This window comes from Carcharhinus amblyrhynchos, chromosome 2 (assembly GCF_965287045.1).
Source record: "Carcharhinus amblyrhynchos chromosome 2, sCarAmb.v2.hapA, whole genome shotgun sequence".
NCBI lineage: Eukaryota > Metazoa > Chordata > Chondrichthyes > Carcharhiniformes > Carcharhinidae > Carcharhinus > Carcharhinus amblyrhynchos.
Window position 1 is genome coordinate 109,872,790 of NC_137325.1, and position 21,283 is coordinate 109,894,072.

The 21,283-nt window shown below is 42.8% G+C and overlaps 1 protein-coding gene across 1 annotated transcript in view; it reads left to right on the plus strand.

Moving 5' to 3' along the window:
- malrd1 (MAM and LDL receptor class A domain containing 1) overlaps positions 1-21,283 on the plus strand; it is a 322,326-nt gene that overhangs the window by 89,570 nt on the left and 211,473 nt on the right. The window contains exons 11-16 of the mRNA XM_080211010.1: positions 954-1,060; positions 3,865-4,038; positions 5,772-5,895; positions 18,105-18,263; positions 19,964-20,069; positions 20,846-21,213. Of these exons, the coding sequence (XP_080067136.1) occupies positions 954-1,060; positions 3,865-4,038; positions 5,772-5,895; positions 18,105-18,263; positions 19,964-20,069; positions 20,846-21,213 (1,038 nt within the window). The remainder of the gene's footprint in view (positions 1-953; positions 1,061-3,864; positions 4,039-5,771; positions 5,896-18,104; positions 18,264-19,963; positions 20,070-20,845; positions 21,214-21,283) is intronic.

Consider the following 21,283-nt stretch of genomic DNA (forward strand, 5'->3'; position numbering starts at 1 on the left):
GGGCAGTGCCAAGGGGGTGTGACAAGAGAGAGCAGGGCCTAGTGGGGGCAGCGTCTGTTGGGGTGTGATTGGTGGGGGAACATCGCGGCTTGTCCTGAGAGGTTTGGAAAGTCAGAGATGGCGGGGGGGGGGTCGTGGGTCTGGCCAGTGATCAAGCTGGCCAGGAAGTCGACAGTATGGGATCACTGCAGATTTGCCGATCTTGGTGCTGACAGGTCAGTGCATGCGCAGTGGCCCGCTCAGCACTATGCTGCTGGCCTCTCCAGCCAAAATAGGCCCTGCCCCCTGATTTTAGGGTGAATCTTGCTAGGGCACTCTGCATTGCTCAGAGTGTGGGAGATTCATTCTGAAAATCGCACTTAAAAAAAAAAGTAGGAGTTACTCTAATTTTCACACGAATTCGGCACTTTGAATACTTTTGAGAAAATCGCCCCTATAGATTGTGAACAGCTGGGATCCAAGCACTGATCTTTGTAGTACCCAGCTAGTCACAGTCTGCTAAACTGAGAATAACCCATGTATTACTATTCTCCTTTTTCTGTGCATTAACCAATCCTCAGTCTACACCACCCCCCCAATCCCATGTATTCTCATTTTGTTTACTAAGCTCTGGTGGTGGGATCTTACCAAAAGCTTTCTGAAAGTCCAAATACGCTACATCCACTGGTTCTCCCTTGTCTATACCGCCCATCACATCCTCATAAAGCTCCTGTAGGTTTGTCAGACGTGATTTCCCTTTCATAAATCCATGTTTGACTCATAAAAGGGAAACCTTATTGTTCTCGACAATGAATGATCATGTTAATTCATTAAATATTAAGTCATCAGAATTCATCGGGCAGTATTTCAAACTGGGGATGAGCAAACATGTTATTTTTATATTTATGCTCTGAGTTGGATGGTTTTTAAACAAAGCATTTGAATAACTGTGTTTTTGTTTTCCTACATGGTAGGAGCGTTCATCTATATCAAAGCAACCTCGGAACATAAAGCAAAGAATACAATTCAACTTGGCAGTCCTGTTTTAAAGAATCAATTAGCCAAAGGTCCCCCATGTCAGGTAATTATGTATCAGTCATTTCTAGAATGCAATTTGTTTAAATATGAAGTCTGACGAGGAGAAAATAAAACAAATTACACAGGCAATTAGGGTGCAAACAAGACACCCAAACAGAATAATTAACAAGCCAGCAAACAGCAACAAGTAGAATTTTGAAGAGCTTGTTGGCTCGATCTGGCCCTCACAGATTGTACAGCAGATGGTAGTGGGGATCTATCTGTCATATCCCCTGCCATCACCCTGTTTTCCAGTGCCACAGGTCTTGTTCCCAGCCCCTGTTTATGTTGGATTATGGAGTTGAATTCTCGTGGGACTTCTCTTGTGCAGCTGCCACAATATTGGCAGAAGTTCACCCATTAGCTTTTTTTATGACAAGTTATGAGGCAGAACTGACAGATCCCTGAGGAACTTTGCCATCTATTTCCACTCAGAGAAATATGTGTTTTGTGGGATGAGGATGTGTCCGCCATGGGATTGATCATGAAATGAAATTAGTCATATCAAAAAACCTGTTGCACAAATTCAGTATCCTTCCAGCACACTGTGGCTAATTTCAATTTGAAGTGGCTTAATGGTCTTCAGCCCCTGATTGCCATCCGTGCGAAGGTTAGCAGGGGCTCAAGATCCAGAAGTCGCAGATCTGGTAAAGGGAGAAATGCTGATGAAGTTGGGCAGGCAGTTCATTAATTCAATTTAAATGCATGCAAATGCATTTAAATCGCGGTTGCGCCTATTTCGGGCGCGTATCGAATCGCGGCCATTTTTGGGCCTTGATAAAGTGGGCATCTGAGCAGATACGGGCACAGGTTGTGTTAATGGCCTCAGGCTCGACTTTACCACGTTTTCACGCCCACAATGCGAAAATCAGGTCCGATGAGTCCTAATTGATGGTTAAATCAGGGAACCTCATGCTCCCTATTTAAAGCAGGTGTGTCAGACTCCCAGCCTGCATTCAGCAGGGAGCAACTGGAGGGCTGGCTGTGTACAGATGTATGCGTTAATAAAGTAACTTGGTGACGGGACTTTTCACCTCCGTGGAGTTATTACACATAGGGTTTCTGTGCAGCCACAGCTTAACATGTCCTAAATCATGGTTTATTTGACCTTGTCCATAACCTTTCTCCAAGCATTTGACTAGCACGTGGCACTCTACAATCAAGGGAAGTAAGCTTTATTCCTTGTAACTAATGTCTCAAGAGCAGTAGAAGTGCATGTGAGCACAGTAATCTTAGTAATACTGAAAAATGAGGCCGTGTAATCTGATAAGTACAGCATATGAAATGCTTCCATTCTTAAATTCCACCTTAATAGCAGGATAGTTTTGTATAACATTGACTGTAAGAGTTCTAGAATTTTTCACTATTGAAGTTTTTAAGAACTCTCAAACATGAAAAACCTTGTTAACTAACATGCTGCGCTTCATTTGAAATTGATGAAACATAAAATTGACAAAATAAGTATGTTGCATGACATTCTTTTACTAATTTTTCTGCAGCTAGTTTCAAATTATACCTTTGGAAATAATTTTCAATCAAAACTTGCAATTGTTTTTTCTCTTGGTTTTGCCGTTGTCCAAGTCCAATTTCACAGTGAGTTGTGCATGTTCAGTGATCTATGTTAATTCTCTCCGGGTCAATCTCATACTGTAGTAATGATGTAAAATAGATGTAAATAATGCCCACAAAAAATTTCTTGTATACAGAAGAAAATCCAAATGAAATGATTGTCTGTATCTTTCATATCTAATTGGAAGAAAGGTTGCTCTTTGTACAGGATAAAATTAGGTCTAGCAAGTTTAGGTTGACAAGGTATGCCAAAATGCTGATATCAAATTAAAATTGCCATATTATCACGTATCTGCTGAAATATATTCTAAAGGCAAAATACTGCTGATGCTGAAATCTGAAACAAAAACAGAAAATGCCAGAAAATCTCAGCAGGTCTGACAGTATCTGTGGAGAAAGACTAGAGCCAATGTTTTGAGCCTGGATGACCCTTTGCCAGATCTGACAAGAGTAGCAAAAACATGAGTAGAAGTGGGTGGCATGATGGCACAGTAGTTAGCACTGCTGCCTCATAATACCAGGGACCAGGGTGCGATTCCCAGCTTTGGACACTGTGCGAAGTATGCACATTCTCCCTGTGGGTTTCCTCTGGGTGCTCCAGTTTCCTCCCACATTCCAAAGATGTGCAGGTTAGGTGGATTGACCATGCTAAATTGCCGCTTAGTTTCAAAGGGACTAGCCAGGATAAATGCGTGGAGTTATGGGGATAGGGTCTGGATGGGATTGTGGTTGGTGCAGACTCGATGGGCTGAATGGCTCCTTCTGCGCCGTAGGAATTCTATGATTCTATGAAAAGAAACAAAATGAAGGGGAACAAAATAGAGGCAGAGATTATGACCTGAAATTTTTGAACTCAATGGCTAGGACTTTATGTTCCACTGAGATGGGTTCTCCCATGGAAGATGTAGCAAAATGTCAATGGGATTTTCCACGGGTTCCACCCCACACTGCCAGGAAATCTACGGCAGGGGTGCGCTGTCAATGGACTGTCAGGTCTATTGACCTGAATGGCCGGAGAATTCCGGCCCGGGGGTAGTTAGCTTGGGTACACAAGTAAAGACAATTCTTTGTAACAAGAGGTCCCAATGTATTGTTAATTGTGGAACAAATTACTTCAAAAATTCGGAAGAACGTGTGTAACGTGGATTCAGAATTTTACAATGCTCCAGTACACTGTGGATTTAACTTCTGTTTTCATTTAGTTATTTATTCTAAGCATCCTCTTTAATTTTGAACCAGATAAGGTTCTGGTACCAGATGACAGAAGGAGCTAATATGTCAGTATATATAAGGAACATTGCTGGAGGGGATCTGAAAAGAGCTGCCGATATTACAACACCAACCAGCAAAGTGTGGACAAAATTAGAGATTCCTATGGTATCCAATGGAGCAGAGACTGTGACAACATTCCAGGTGAGGAGGCCACAGTAGTGAGAAATGAACAGATAGCAATAACTGAAATGTACCGTTAATTATAACTGCTGCTGTATTCAGAATCTGACCTACATTTTATTTATACCTCCCAGATTTTTTTCCTTTTGCTCTTCCTCACCCCTTTCCCTTTTCAATGGCATAAGATTTATTGATTATTGTTATATGTAGGCTTACATCAACATTGCAATGAAGTTACTGTGAAAATCCCCTAGTTGCCACACTCTGGGTACACTATGAGAGAATTTAGCATGGCCAACGCACCTAACCAGCACGTCTTTCAGACTGTGGGAGGAAACCCACGCAGACACAGGGAGAACATGCAGACTTCACACAGGCAATGATCTAAACCAGGAATCGAACCCAGGTCCCTGGCACTGTGAGGCAGCAATGCTAACTACTGTGCCACCATGCCACCCTTAAATACATCCCAATTCTACTTTCCATTCTGAAGAAGAATCATTCAACTCACAGCATCTGTTTCACTCTCCCCTCAGATGCTCAGTATTTCCAGCACTTTGTTTCTTATTTCAGATTTCCGGCATCTGCGGTATTATTGTTTTTATTATAAGGATTTGATTAAATGAAGTGCCCGACATACTGCTACTTAAATTGTCATTGCTGCATAAAGAAAAATGGAAATGGATGACTCGTTGGTCAAGGTCCCTTGCTGGCATTTCTTACTGCATTCCTAACCTCAGTTTATCATTCTGAAATCCACACAAAGAATGGCAGGGGCAGAGTGGAAATCAGAATGAAATATCTCAGCGTCATGCTATAATATCTGCTCTTGTCATTGTTCCAGAGAAGAATGGCAGAAACCCTGGCAACAGCTCACTTACTCACCCTTTAATCTAGGGTGGCACTTTGGCACAGTGGTTAGCACTGCTATCTCACAGCTCCACGGGGCCTGGTTCACTTCCCAGCTTGGGTTACTGTCTGTGTGGAGTTTGCACATTCTCCCCGTGTCTGCGTGGTTTTCCTCCAGGTGCTCCGGTTTCCTCCCACACTCCAAAGATGTGCAGGTTAGGTGCATTGGCCATGCTAAATTGCCGCTTAGTGTCCCGGGTGTGTAGGTTAGAGGCATTAGCAGGGTAAATATGTGGGGTTATGGGGATAGAGCCTAGGTGGAATCGTTGTCGGTGCAGACTCGATGGGCTGAGTGGCCTTCTTCTACAATGTAGGCATTCTATGATCTGTAATCGGCATGTGATCTGAAAGGCTGGGGAACAGGAAGAAAAGCAAAGGCAGTCCTCATATCAAACTAAAGAGAAGGATAGTAATTGAAGAACTAATGGACAAAATAATTAAGTAAGCTGGATGCAGAATGACCACATGACCTCTCGCAAACTTGGTTAAAGTGAAGGGCTGGGCAGACACCTTGAAGCTGACTGTCAGCTGATCTTCTCAGCCACTGTTGGTTTATTTGCCAAAGGTGACAGAGAATAAAGGAAAAGTGTAAAGAATGGAATAACTGCCACCTTACCAAGAAGTAGCTGGACATGTTTAGAGAAGTGCAGTATTAATGCAATTCTCTGTGTAAGGAGCAGTATTGTAATAGAGTAACACTGTCGTTTATAGTACTTGATAGTAGGGGATTTCACAAAACTTCATTGAGGTGTTAATGTAAACCTTATTTGTAATTAATAAATAAACTCTTTCTTTGGTAAGAAATAAAGATTTGACCAATTGTTTCTCATATGCTTTTGTGACAGATTATCCTACAAGGCAGTGTCTGGACAGCACCAAGTGCATTTTTTGCTCTTGATGACGTTAGTTTAACTCCAGGATGTGCTGTATCTGACACTATGGTTCCCAATTCCATCAGGGAACACAAAGGCAAGTATTTAAAGATAACTCATTTTTACATATTTAATTATCAAGCGGCAAACAATATTGAAAGTTGTTTAGCAATGATGACAAGTGTTATTGTTATGTAATTCCTGTATAGCCAGGAATTATAATGCAAACATAGAAAAATAGAAGCAGGAAGAAGCCATTTGGTCCTTCGAGTGTGCTTTGCCATTCATTACGATTATGGCTGATCATCAAATTCAATAATCCTGATTTTTCCCAAGTGCTACATCTAGCCGTCTCTTGAATACATTCAATGTTTTGGCATCAACTACTTCCTGTGGTAATGAATTCCACAGGCTCACCAGCCTTCGGATGAAAAAATGTCTCCTCACCTCCATCCTAAACAATCTACCCTGAGTCCTCAGATATGTGACCCCTGGTTCTGGAGTATCCCAAGGGGCCACATTTTACTGCTGCACTGAACTGTAGTCAGAGGTTTAGAAGTGATCTCACATGGTATTATTCCTCTTCCAGTAAACATTATATATGAAGGCCATCCTTACAAGTGTCCTTTACCATCGATTGATTTTGCACAACCTCCAATTCTTCTGATTCCTATAGAAGACATTACTGATGTTTATATTGATAGGTTTTCAGACCATTTTCAAGGCAGTTCCTCATGAGGATTTGCAGCGGTGTGGTCTGAAGTTCAAGTATCTTCATCATTGAATTTCAGAATTGATGGCTTTACCAATTTACCTCAGGTGTGTGTCTGTGTTGAGTTTGCACATTCTCCCTGTAACTGTGTGGGTTTCCTCCAGGTGCTCCAGTTTCCTCCCACTGTCCAAAGATGTGCAGGTTAAGTTGTTTGGCCATGGTAACTTGCCCTTATTGTCAAGGTAAATAAGTGGGGTTAGGGAATGTTTCCTGGGTGGAATTGTTGTTGGTGCAGGCTTGGTGGGCCAATAGCTTCTTATGCACTGTAGATATTCTATGATTCTATTCTACTGTGAGGATTTATCTCATTCCGTGTCTATGCTGCAGCTACTGGATCTGAAGCCATTGCAGGAACAGTAACTACCTCCATGTTACATTCATGATCTTTTTAAGCTTCTAAATCGCTTGTCTTTTCAATTCAACCCTGGGACTAAGCAGTCACAACTGAAATTATTTCAGCTTCTCAGTTTCTTTACAAGGGCTATGATCTGCCCCTCGGTGAGAATACTGAATTGATTCCTGGAGCGCCCTGTGTGCATTCTCCAATTTCTGTCTGAGACCATGTTTTCCTTCTGACACTGTTTCAATAATTGCTTTATCTCCTGCCACTCATGCATAACATTTCCTGCTTGTGAACTTATTGTGGGCTGAAGCTGTGACACCACTGATGATTGCGCTGTGTTCCTTTTTAAGTTCTGCATCTGCTTTTATAACTTTCCAGTCTGCTCTTCCACCCCTCAACTTCCTGTACAATAAAGATCTGTTATTATAATCTACCTTTGAGCCTGTCTGCTCTACTCTTTCCTGAGTCCACCCATTCCTGAATTAACTCTATCACTTCCCCTAAAGGTACTCTACTCCCTTACTTAGTCATTCTATATTTCAATCCTGGGCTCCTTCCGAATCCACTCTGCAAATTCTTCTAACTCTATTCCTCTATGACAGGTGGCACCGTGGCACAATGGCTAGCACTGCTGCCTCACAGCACCAGGGACCCAGGTTCAATTCTGGCCTCGGGTTGCTGACTGTGTAGAGTTTGCACCTTTTCACCATTTCTGCGTGGGTTTCCTCCGGATGCTTCGGTTTCCCCCCACAGTCCAAAGATGTGCAGGTGAAGTGGATTGGCCATGATAAATTGCCCACTAGTATTAGCGGGATGAGCATAGGATTATGGGGATAGGGCCTGGGTGGGATTGTGGTCAGTGCAGACTTGATGGGCTGAATGTCCTCCTTCTGCGCTGCATTCTATGATTCTACCTGTAAAAGAAGATATCTGCTATCACTGTTCCCATTATAACCACTATAGCTGCTGTTATACATGTAGACATCTCGCAGGTGGAGGAGGTGGTCAAGAAGGCGTATGGTGTACTGGCCTTCATTAATCGAGGGATTGAGTTTAGGAGTCGGGAGGTAATGCTGGAACTTTATAAGACCCTTGTCAGGCCTCATTTGGAGTATTGTGCGCAGTTCTGGTCGCCTCACTATAGGAAAGATGTAGAAGCTATTGAAAGGGTGCAGAGGAGATTTACAAGGATGTTGCCTGGACTGGGAGGCATGCCTTATGAAGTTAGGTTGAGGGAGCTGGGACTCTTTTCCCTGGAGAGACGAAGGTTGAGAGGCGACCTGATAGAAGTTTACAAAATGTTGAGAGGAATAGATAGGGTGGACTCTCAGAGGCTATTTCCCCGGTTTGAAATGGTCGCTACGAGAGGACACAGATTTAAGGTGCGGGGAGGGAGGTTCAGAAGTGATGTTAGGGGTAAGTTTTTCACTCAGAGGGTGGTGAGTGAATGGAATCGGCTGCCGTCAGTGGTGGTGGAGGCGAACTCGCTGGGGTCTTTTAAAAGACTTCTGGATGAGTATATGGGGTTTAATGAGATTGAGGGTTATAGATAGGTCTGTAGGTTGGTAGGTGATGTGGTCGGCGCAACTTGTGGGCCGAAGGGCCTGTTTGTGCTGTAGTGTTCTATATACATCTTAGACAAGTCTAGCTCTATGTGAGACCCAAATATCTAAGCAAAATTGCTCAAACTCTTGCTACTCTCGTCTGGACCCTTCGGGAAGATTGATGATTAGGCAGCCAACTCAAGGTGTGAAAACTCAGAGAAAGCTATCTTTTTTTTATTCCTCAAATTGCCGTTGGTAAAAGGCCATTCCTTTTCCCCCAATCCTGTTGTAGTCACCACAAACCATCGGGATTTGGACTCCCAACTAAACCCCAGAGTATGAAAGTTCCTCCTGAGGAACAGCTTTATTAACAAAAAGATGTACAATTAACTTAAAATGCAAATGAGCAAGCTTTATTGGACAACAAAGAGTAATAATGAACTTTCCACTAGTTGAAGGCACAACACATCAATGCAATGCATATCAGTCTGCCTTTTCATGGTTCCTGGAGTTTCTGGTTCTTTGAACCTGGTCTCTTAACTCACAATATCCTTCAAGATTATACTTAAGAATTTAGTCAACTTAATTCCAACATAAATACAAATCCCTTGCAGCTTCAAAACTTAAATTCTAGTGGCTGCTTTCCCCGCTCTGAATTTCTTTCGCTCTGGTGGAGATAGTTTCATAAGTTTCAATACAATACAATTTGGTAACTTCAACCTTATTAATAATGAAATATGCCAATGAGGTGAAGTGTAGCCGCCTTCAGTTATTTAAATCACTCTACGTGATATCAAGAATTGGCTGAAGGCTCAGGGTTTTGCCAAGGCTATGGGCCCTAACGACATCCTGGCAATAGTACTGAAGATTTACGCTCCAGAAATGGCCATAGCCCTTGCCAAGCTATTACAATATAGAAACAATACTGGTGTCTACCAGTGATGTAAAGTAATGAAAAAGGTCATTAATAATACTATCAAATGGCACTTAAACAAAAGTAATCTGCTCATTGATGCTCAGTTTGGGTTCCACCAGGATTATTCAGTTTCTGACCTCATTACAGTCTCAGTCCAAACATGGTCAAAAGGGCTGAATGCCAGAGGTGAGGTGAGAGTGACTACTCTTGGCATCAAGGCAGCATTTGACTAAATATGGCATCAAAGAGCACTAGCAAAACTGAAGTCAAGAGTAATCAGGTGGAAAACTTTCCATTAGTTGGAATCATACCTAGCATAAAGGGAGATGGTTGTGGTTGTTGAAGGCTAGTTATCATAATTCCAGAACTTCACTGCCCAAGTTCCGCAGGGTGGTATCCTTGGCTCAGCAATCTTCAGCTGCTTCATCAATGATCTTCCTTCTATCATAAGGTCAAAAATTGAGATGTGAATTGATGACCGTACAACATTCAGCACCATTTACAATTCCTCACATACTGAACCAGTCTGTGTCTATATGCAGCAGGGCCTGGACAACATTCAGACTTGGACTGAGGGGTAGTAAGTGAAATTTGTGCCACACAAGAGATATGCAATGACCATCCCCAATAGAGAAATCTAATGATTATTGGCAGTCAGTGGCCTTAGTGTTAGCCAATCCCACACTAACATTTTTGGAGTTACTATTGAACTGGATCAATTGTTAAATTGGTGGCTGTTAGAGCAAATAGGAGGTTGGGAATTCTGCGGCAAGAAACTCGTCTCAAACTCCTCAAGTCCTGTGAACTGTCAATAAGGCATGAATCAGGAGTGTGATGGTACACTTTCCATTTGCTTGGGTAAGTGCAACTCCAACATCACTCAAGAAGCTCAACGTGGAATAGCTTGTTTCATCCATCACATTATCCATTCACTCCCTCCATTACTGACACACAGTAGGAACAGTGTGTACATTCACAAGATGCACTTCAGATACTCATCTCGGCTCCTTCACCAGGAACGTGTAAACCTGTGATCTGACAGCTAGAAGGACAAGGATGGCAGACATATGATAACATCACCACCTGCAAGTTCTCCTCCCAGCAAATCACCATCCTGAATTGGAACTAAATCATTGTTACTGACTAAAAATACTGAAACTCACTTCCTGACAGTATTGTGGCTATACTTGCATGACATGAACAGCAGTGACGTAAGAAGGCCGCTAACCACCACCTTCTGAAAGGCAATTAGATCTGGGCAACAAGTGATGGCCTTTTCAGTGAAGCCCAAATTTCATGGAAGAAATTTTAAAAAAGAGTTGATTAAATGAAAGAAGAGAAGACTGAGAGAAGATCTGATAATGGTTCTCAAAATCATGAATGTTCCGGGCAGGGCATATAGGGACAAACCTATTCTTCCCATTCGAAGAATAGTCAAGGAACAGATAGTGATTGAAGGTGACTGGCAAAAAAATCAAAGGCAGCTTGAGGAGAAACATTTTTAACCGCACGCAGTGAGTGGTTATGATCTGGAGTGCACTGCCTGAGAGTGTTGTGGGCGTCAATTCAATTCAATTAGCATTCAAAAGGGAAATGGATAATCTAAAAGGAAAAAAAGAGCAGGGCTTTGGGGAAAGGGTGGGGAGAGTAGGGCTAACTGAGTTTACTCTTGCAGCGAGCTGGCTATGTATCTTTTTCAGTTGCTGGCAGTGACAACTGTCCCATTAAGACAGTTGGGACTTAACTGTCCCCAGTTAAGTGGACAAACTTAGAGCTCCCCATTAAGAGCTGCATTGGATAGGATAACCTGGCAAAGGATTTTTTAAGGGATTGATGGTGGATAAGCAGTAACAGACATTTAAAGAACACATGGATAAACTTCAACAACTGTACACCCCTGTCTGGCATAAGAGTAAAACTGGGAAGGTGGTTTAACCATGGCTAACAAGGGAAATCAAGGGCCAAAAAGGAGGCATATCAATTGGCCAGGAAAAGCAGCACACCTGAGGACTGGGAGAAGTTTAAAATCCAGCAGAGGACAACAAAAGGTTTAATTCAGAAAGACTAAATAGGATATGAGAGTAAACTTGCAGGAAACATAAAAACTGACAGCAAAAGCTTTTATAGATACGTGAAGAGAAAAAAGACAAATGTCTTACAGTTAGAATCAGGTGAATTCATAATGGGCAACAAAGAGATGGCAGACTAACTGAACAAATATTTTGAATCTGTCTTCGCTAAGGAGGATACAAATAATCTTCCAGAAATACTAGGAAACGGAGGATCTAGCATGAAGCAGCTGAAGGAAATCCTTATTAATCAGGAAATTGTATTGGGGAAATTGCTGGGATTAAAACCTGATAAGCCCCTGCAACCTGATGCTCTGCATCCCAGAATACATAATGAAGTGGCCCTAGAAATAGTGGACACATTGGTGATCATTTTCCAGCATTCTATAGACTGTGAAAGAGTTCCAGTGGATTGGAGGGTAGCTAATGTAACTCTACCTTTTAAGAGAAAGAGGCAAAGGAGAAACAGGCAATTATAGACCAGTCAGTGACATTGGTGGTGGAGAAAATGCTGGACTCAAGTATTAAGGACATAAGTGAGCATTTGGAAAGTGGTAACAGAATTTGTCCAAGTCAGCATTGGTTCACTAAAGGGAGATTGTACTTAAAATCTGATCGAATTATTTGCAATGTGACAAATAGAGTGGACAAAAGTGAACCAGTGGGCTTCCCCTCCACTGAGGCAGAGTGGTAGTGGACTGCCCGCCACCCCATACACACACCTCAAGCCAAAAGCCATGGGACGCTTAGCACTTACCATCTCATTAAATGGAACGCTTGAATTGAACTTTTGTCAAGCATGTCTGTTTTGCACTGATTCTGGATGGACAAACAGTGGTAAAGGGGGAAGTGCCAGTAAGGTTGGGTGTGCAGCCTATTAAGTCAATGTAAATGTGTGCAAATGGCCCAATTGTAGCAATTTTCAGGCCTTGGTAAAGGGGAAACAGGGTGCTGAGGCAGGTGTGGATCATGCTACTCATCTCACATCTGACTTTATCAAGTTTGTGTCCAAAAATGGGCACATCCTGATGGTAAAATCAAGCGTGTAGAAACTAGAAGCAAGAGTAGGCCATTTGAGACAACGCGACCATCCATTTTGATCATGGCTGATCATCAAATTTAATATCCGATCCCCCTTCCTCTCGTATTCCTTGATCTCTTTAGCCCCTGGAGCTATATGTAATTTCTTCTTGAAATCAGACAAAGTTTTACATAAATATTATGTAACAGATCCCTGTGGAACCCCATTACTCACTGATAAGAGGCTGCAGGGTGACTTGGACAGGCTGACTTAGTGGGCAAAGGCTTGGCAAATGCAATATAATGTGGATAAATGTGAGGTTATCCACTTTGATGGCAAACAGAGGAAGACAGATTATTATCTGATTGGTGGCAGTTCAGGAAAAAGGGAAGTGCAATGTGAGCTGGTGTCATGATGGAACAGTCACTGAAGGTTGGCACACAGGTACAGCAGGCAGTGAGGAAAGCTAATGGCATACTGGCATTGATAGCAAGAGGATTTGCCTATGGGAGTGTGGATGTCTTGCTGCAGTTAAATAGGGCCTTGGTGAGGCTGCACCTTGAGTATTGTGTGCAGTTTTGGTCTCCTAATGTGAGGAAGGACATTCTTGCTACTGAACATTCACCCAGACTGATTCCTGGAATGACAGGACTGACATATGAAGAGGGATTGGATCGTCTGAGTTTGTACTCACTGGAATTTAGAATGAGAGGGAATAAAATCCTGACGTTAGGGAGGTCCACAACTAGGGAGTAAACCATTCAGGGCTGAGATAGGGGAGAACATCTTCTCTCAGAGTTGTGAACCTATGGAATTCTCTACCACAGAAAGCTGTTGGGGCCAATTTATCAAATATGTTCAAGTGGGGAGCTGGACACGGCTTTGTGGCTAAAGGGATCAAGGGGTATGGAGAGAAAGCGGGAATGGGATACTGATCATATGGAATGGTGGTGCAGGCTCCAAGGGCCGAATGGCCTACTCCTGCTGTTATTTCCTGTGTTTCTGTGCTTTTAATTGATACCAGAAAAGCCCAATTAAATGCTCCCGTGAACAGGCATGCAGCGATGGAGCAGCGCCAGCAAGCTGGCTGTGCACCTGATCCATAACAATGAGCTGCCAGCACTAATTTCACGTGGACTATGTGCCACATGAACAGACATATGCAATACCCACCCCAATCCCTACACACTTAGTTTCAGATGCAGTCAATGTTTCATCTAAATGTGGTGATAAATCACATGTCTGGAAATTAAATCCCCGCTTATTATATATTCAAAGATAAATTACACCAAAAGTTTTAAAATGTAATAACTAACATGCTAATCACAAGAAACTTGGGTGATTAACATATTTTCCTTTCATGACTTCTAATCTCATCATCCCTGGATTTTGGAACAAAATGTTTATTTCCTGCTCCAATGTTAATGGTCCTTTTTGATTTGATTTGATTTATTATTGTCACATATATTGTTGTCCAGTGAAAAGTATTGTTTCTTGTGCACTATAAAGACAAAGCATACCATTCATAGAGTGCTTGGGGAGAAGGGAAAGAGACGGTGCAGAATATGGTGTTACAGTCATAGCTAGGGTGTAGAGAAAGATCAACTTAATATAAGGTAGGTCCATTCAAAAGTCTAATGGCAGCAGGGAAGAAGCTGTTCTTGAGTTGGTTGGTACATGATCTCAGACTTTTGTATCTTTTTCTCGACAGAAGATGGTTATTGTACTCTGGTCTTTAAATTGAAATTCCCACTCGGGAACCATTGTGAACAGAAATTAAAAGCACAGTATAAATGGGATTTGTATTATCTGAATGTAGATTAGGACAGTGGTAGTGTAGAGTGGAGAGGGGCAAAAATTCCAAATTGTGTTCAGGAACATTTTCCGCAACAGTATGTTTTAAGTTTATTCATTAGTGTCACAAGTAGGCTTACATTAATGCTGCAATGAAGTTTCTATGAAAATCCCCTAGTGGTCATACTCCGGCCCTGTTCAGATACACTGAGGGAGAATTTGGCATGGCCAATGCACGTCATTCAGACTGTGGGAGGAAACTGGAGCACCCGGAGGAAACCCATGCAGACACGGGAGAACGTGCAAACTCCCCACAGTCACCCAAGCCAGGAATTGAACCCAGGTCCCTGGCGCCGTGAGGCAGGAGTGCTAACTATTGCACCACAGTGCCACGTTTAGTATAGATGATTCATAGTGGATTTGAAACATTAATTCTGTTCCTCTCAACACAGATGCTGCCAGACCCGCTGAGTTTATCCAACATAAGACCGTAAGAAATAGGAGCAGAATTAGGCCATTCAGCCCATCGCGCCTGCTCCGCCATTCAACCATGGCTGATTTGATTCACATCCCATTGCTCCTGCTTTCTCCCCATAACCCCATAACGCCTTATTGATCAAGAGTCTATCTATCCCTGTCTTAAAGACACTCAATGACCTGGTCTCACAGCCCTCTGTGGCAGTGGTACAGTGCCACATAACAGACTTGTAAGAAAAGTTCTAGCTCATGGAATAAAACAACAGTGGCAATGTAGACACAAAATTAGCTGAAAAAGAGGAAGCAGAAAGTAACAGTCAATGTATATATTTCAGGCCGGAGGAACATATGTAGTGGAGCTCCCTAGGTGTCAGTAGTGGGATCTTTGCTTTTCCTGATATATATTAATGATCTAAATCTTGGTGTGCAGGGGACAATTTCAAAGTTTGTAAATGGCACAGAGTTTGGAAGTATTTTAAACTGTGAAGAGAACAGTATAGAACTTCAAATGGCTTGAGACAAGTTGATGGAGTGGACGGATATGTGGCAGATGAAGTTCAAAGCAGAGAAAGTACGAGATGCTGCAATTTGATAGGAAGAAAAGGGAGAGACAATATAAAACATAAGAAATAGGAGCAGGAGTAGGCCAGCTAGCCCTTCAAGCCTGCCCTGCCATTCAATAAGATCATGGCTGATCTGTCGTGGCTCAGTTCCACTTTCCCGCCCTCTCCCCATAACCCTTAATCCCCTTGCCTATCAAAAACCCATCAACCTGCGTCTTAAAAATATTTAGCGAGGTAGCCTCCACCACCTCAACGGGCAGAGAATTCCAGAGATTCACCACCCTTTGAGTGAAGAAGTTCCTCCTCAACTCCGTTCTAAACCGCCTCCCCTTTATCTTGAGGCTGTGCCCCCTAGTCCTACTATCCTTTCTGAGCGGGAAGAGTCTCTCCACCTCTATCCTATCCATCCCATTCATCATCTTACATGTCACAATGAGATCTCCCCTCATTCTTCTAAACTCTAACGAGTACAAGCCTAGATTATTCAGCCTCTCCTCATAGCTCAACCCCCTCAACTCCGGCATCAGCCTAGTAAACCTCCTCTGCACTCCCTCCAAGGCCAAAATATCCTTGCGTAAGTGCGGCGCCCAAAACTGCACACAGTACTCCAGCTGCGGCCTCACCCGTGCCCTATACAGCTGCAGCAAGACCTCCCTACTTTTATATTCAATCCCCCTCGCTATGAAGGCCAGCATCCCATTTGCCTTCCTGACCACCTGCTGCACCTGCAAGCTGGGTTTTTGCGACTCATGCACAAGGACCCCGAGGTCCCTCTGCACCGTCGCCTGCTGCAGTTTTTCACCACGTAAGTAATAGTCCTTCCTACCATTATTCCTACCAAAGTGGACCACCTCACACTTGCCAACATATAAGGGGTAAAATTGTTAAAGAGGGTGCAGAGCAGTACAACCTGAGTGTACGTGTGCATAAATCATTGAAGGTGACAGGAAGGTGGAGTGAGCAGTTAATAAAGCATGTAATATCCTAGGCTTTATTAATAGGGTACAAGAGCAAGAAGATTATGCTGAACTTATCTAAACACTAGTTAGACCTCAGCTGGAATATTGTGCACAGTTCTGGATACCACATTACAGGACAGAAATGAAAACATTGGAGAGAGTGCAGAAGAGGTTTACAAGAATGGTTCCAGGGATGAGAAACTTCAATTATGAGGATAAATTGGACCAGTTGGGACTGTTCTCCATGGAGAAAAGAAGGCTAAAAGGCGATTTGATAGGCGATGTTCAAAATCATGAGAAGGCTGGACAGAGTAGATAGGGGGAAATTGTTTCCACTCATAAAAGGTTCAAGAATGAGAGGGCACAGATTTAAAGTGATTTACAGAAGAAGCAAATGTAATGGTAGAAGAAGCTTTCTCATACATTGAGTGGTTGGGGTGTGGAATGCGCTGCCTGTGAGTGTGGTGGAGGCAGGTTCAATTTAAGAGGGCACTAGATGATTACTTGAATAGAAGCAATGTACAGGGGAATGACATTAAGTCATGATGCTCATTTGTTGAGCCGGTGCAGACACAAAGAGACAAGTGGCTTCCTCTGCACTGTAACAATTCTGTGATTCTGTGAACTTCAAAAAAACACCTTTCTTAATTAAATATGTAATGTTTGGAAAGGATTGGAAATGTTGTCAACTGTGATCAGAATTAACTTGAATTTCAAAAGGACATTGGCACGTTGGTCAATTGAGTAGACAACTGACAGATGAGGTTCAATGCAGAGAAGTGTGAGTAATTCATTTAGGAAGGAAGAATTTAGAGAGACAATACAAAATAAAGGGAGAAATGCTAAAGGAGATGCAGGAATAGAGGGACCTTGGGTGTATGTGTGTAAGTCATTGAAGATGACAGTGCATGTTGTGAAAGCAGTTAATAAGGAATGTGGTATCTTAGGCTTAATTAATAGAGACATCGAGTGCAAAAGTAAAGAGATCATGTCATGTGAACTTGTACACAACACTAGTTAGGCCTCATCTGGAGCACTGCATCCAGTTCTGGGTACCATACAGGATGTGAAGGCATTGGAGAGAACACAAAGGAGATTCACAAGAATGATTTCAGGGAAAAAGAACTGAAGCTATAAGGATAGATTAGCACGTTGGGACTATTTTTCTTGGAGACAAGAAGACCAAATTAAGATTTCATAGAGGTATTCAACATCCAGAGGGTTATGAACAGGGTAAATAGGAGAAATTGTTTCCACTCAAGAGAACATCAAGAATCAGGGTGCACAAATTCTAAATAATTGGCAAAAGGAGTAGAAGTGATGTAAGAAAATATTTTTTCTTCCACACTGTGGTTGAAGTCTAGAATAAGCTTCCTGAGAGGATGGTGGAGGCAGGTTCGATCAAGACATTCAAAATGGTATTGGATTGCTAACTGAAAAGAAAGAATGTGCAAGGCTATGGGGATAATGCAGAGGAATTGGTCTGGGTAGAATCTCCTTTCAGAGAACCAATGCAGACTCAATGGGCCAAATAGCCTCCTTTTGCAAGGTTCTATGATTCTGTGATGTGTAATAGTGGCTGTGGTCTACAATAGTTCTCCTCCTTGCATGTGAGAGTAAGCAAACGTGACAAGGTTCAGGAAAGGAAAAGGTATAACTTGAAGAGCCCCTGCTGTTTCTCGCTGAGGCAATTTAGCTTTGGGAGAACGTGTTGAACCCATCTGTTACAGTTTTCCCTTTGAATTTAATGATTCTGCTGGGGGTGTTTTTTTGTTGAAGAAGACCTTACCAGAACGAGAAACCTCACATCATTTTCACGAGAATTCCTGAACTGTTTGCGTGTTGCAGATTCCACATGTACCTTTGAAGAGGATAGCTGCGGTTGGTTTGAGAGTGCACAAATGTCTAATGACAACTTCGATTGGATCAGGAGCTCAAGCAGCGCTTTACCTTCAAGTATCAAGAGCCGGGCCCCTGTTCAAGATCACACCACCAATTCATCAAATGGTAGGAATCTATTGTGTGAGACATTTGCACTTTTGAGCTTATTGGCTTTGCATCACATCCATCAATTCAGCGCTTAGACCACCCAGTTGGAAAACATTCAGTCACTTCTCAACAATCTTAATTACTACTTTAGCTTTTTTTCCTTTCTATTACAATTGAACGGTTGTAAATCAAATTCCAGGTGTTCCCAACTAATTTTCCATTAACAATCCGGTGAAAGGGTAAAACCTAAGATTGTTGCACTTGTTTTCCTGCCATCCTCTTTGCCCTGCCTTTTGTGAGGCTGGTGGTAGCTGGCTTCAAGAGTTTGGTTTGGAGTAAAGATCAGAAACAAAAACATTTTCCAAGTCTTCACAAATGGCTGAAGCAACTTGTTTATAAAGCCAAAGGCCCTGGGGGAGATTTTACCGTTGCGCCTTACTGGCTGATGGACGGGGTGAGATTGTGAGAGAACAGAAAAATCAGATTCGTGCCCAATTTATCACTTCTCACAATCTTATCAGCCCAGGATATCCAGCACATTCAGCCTCGTTCCAATTTTTTCTGTGGGGCTGAATAAATTATTTGAATGCAAGTTCAATATCACTTAAATGTGATTAGCGAGCCCAGGACAGAATTGTCCAGGCTCAGTCACCAGGTGGTCTTGCAGGGTTAGTTCCCTCCAGTGAGGGTCATGTTTGGTCCCCCATCAATGGGTTCTACCTTGCTGGTAGAACCAGAGTCCTGGCCACCCAGGAGATTGGGGGCAAGGGCGTTGTCCCTTGGGATATGCCAATCTGGCAACCTGGTACTGCTGGGTACTAGGCGGTGCCAACTGGGTGGAGCCTGATTGGGTGGGGCTAGACTGGGAGCAGGCTGATTAGTGGGGGGAGGGGAGACGGCTGTGCATTCTGCATAGTGATCAGTGGAGAGGGATAGGGAAACTGCTGTGCACTCTGCATGACAATTAGTTGGTGGGGGGGGGGAGTTGTTGGCAAATGGACCGGTCAGGGGGAACGGTTCGTTCTTCGTCTGACTGGAAGTGGAGCGAGGAGGAAAGTGGGGATTGGTTTGGCCGGGGGAGGGAAGTCGGGGTGGGGTAATCGGCCCAGCTGAGACAGAGAGGCGAGGCGGTTGGTCCAGATGGGGGGCAGTAGTTATGGGGGAGTGGGGGGTTGCTAGGTTTAGGCTACAAAATTGTGTGACAAGTCTCTGCTGCTCTCAGAGCAGAGATCTGCACATGCACAATTGCGCCCTCTGATCATATCAACTGGCTTTTGGCCCTACCAACTCCCCCTGCCGGCAAGAAATGGATTTCAGGATTTTCTTTATGCACAGTTAAGATTCAACATTCTGACTCACTGAAAAAATGGATCTGAAACTCTCCCATTTTCATGCTGGTTCTGGACTGAGAATTTTTTTTATAAGATCAACCTCCCCATTGCCATATGCTTTTTAAATAGTTTTCTCAACTAGCCCTGCTACCTTCCAAGATTTGGCTGGGCACACCCACAGATTTCCCCTCCTCTTTCTGCACTTCCTTTAAAAATATCCAAGTATCTTCTTTTTGATTCATTAAAACTGATTGCGTTCCAGTGGAGTGCCTTGGGATGCTTTGTTACATTAAAGGTGCTACATAAATGCAAGTTGCTGTGATATTGCATAGTAATTTCAATTGTTTATTCAAGTATATATTTGGAATTACTTGCCTTTTATTTCAGGACACTTCATGTTTGTTCTGAACAACAAGAACAGTGTTTGTCAGATTGCAGAGCTGGCCAGTCCTCAATTCAGAGAGTCAGGAACAGGATGTACCATGTCCTTCTGGTAGGAAATAATTTCAAGTTTAATTCAAATTTCAAATTCATGCATTTGACAGAATGGAGATGATTCTTTTGAACTCTCTACTACACTTAAAATTATTTTTAAAAGTTGTTACTTATGATGAAGCCCTTCACACTTCAAGCTTTTATTTGATATAGGTGATTAACAGATATTAGGAATGGAAAACTTGAAGGATAAATGTTTCCCCCAGCTTTAATTGAAACGTGTATCCTATTCTTTACTGAAACAAAATTTAAGTTATAATTACATGATAATTAGTATAATTTTTCAAGCTGTTTCCACCCAGCCAGCTTTTTACTGGTTTAAATCATAATCATAGAATTGTAGGGTGACATGGTGGCACAGTGGTTCACAACTCCCAGGACCCAGGTTCAATTCCCGATTGGAGTTTGCACGTTCTCCCCGTGTCTGCGTGTGTTTCCTCCAGGTGCTCCAGTTTCCTCCCACAGTCCAAAAGTGTGCTGGTTACGTTGATTGGCCATTCTAAATTGCACATTAGTGTCTCAGGATGCATAGGTGAGAGGGATTAATGGGGTAAATATGTGGGGTTATGGGGATAGGCCTGGGTGGGATTGTTGCCAGTGCAGACTCGATAGGCTGAATAGCTCTTTCTGCACTGTAGGGATTCTATGATATGGGCCATTCAGCCCATCGAGTCTGCACCAACTGTAATGCCGTACTTTAGCCAATGCTAAGTGATTTTTTTTTGACTTTTTAATGTCTGGACCAAACTATCTGCCATTTTTTATCTGCAACAGGTATTATAATTACGGACAGGCTGTAGGGGCAGCAAAAATGTACCTGGAAGTCGATGGTGTGCAGGGTCGTACTGTGTTGTGGCGGACTTACAATACTCAGTACAACCAATGGATGCAGGGCTTTGTGCAGCTCGGACGTCTCTCACGACCCTTCCACCTTACATTGGTGAAAGTCAGCCTGGGCATTTATGATGGTGTGGCAGCATTGGATGACATTGCGTTTGTCAACTGCTCCCTCCCGCCTGCTGTAGACGACTGCCAAGGAACAAACTGGTTTTGGTGTGAAAAAAGCAGGGCTTGCATTGACCAGTTACACGTATGTGACCTTGTAGATGACTGTGGCGATGGTTCTGATGAAAGCAACTGTGGTAAGTGGAACTTGAGAATTCTGCAAAAGGCTAGCCATTCAAGAAGTTTGTGTTTAACTTGAAAAGAATA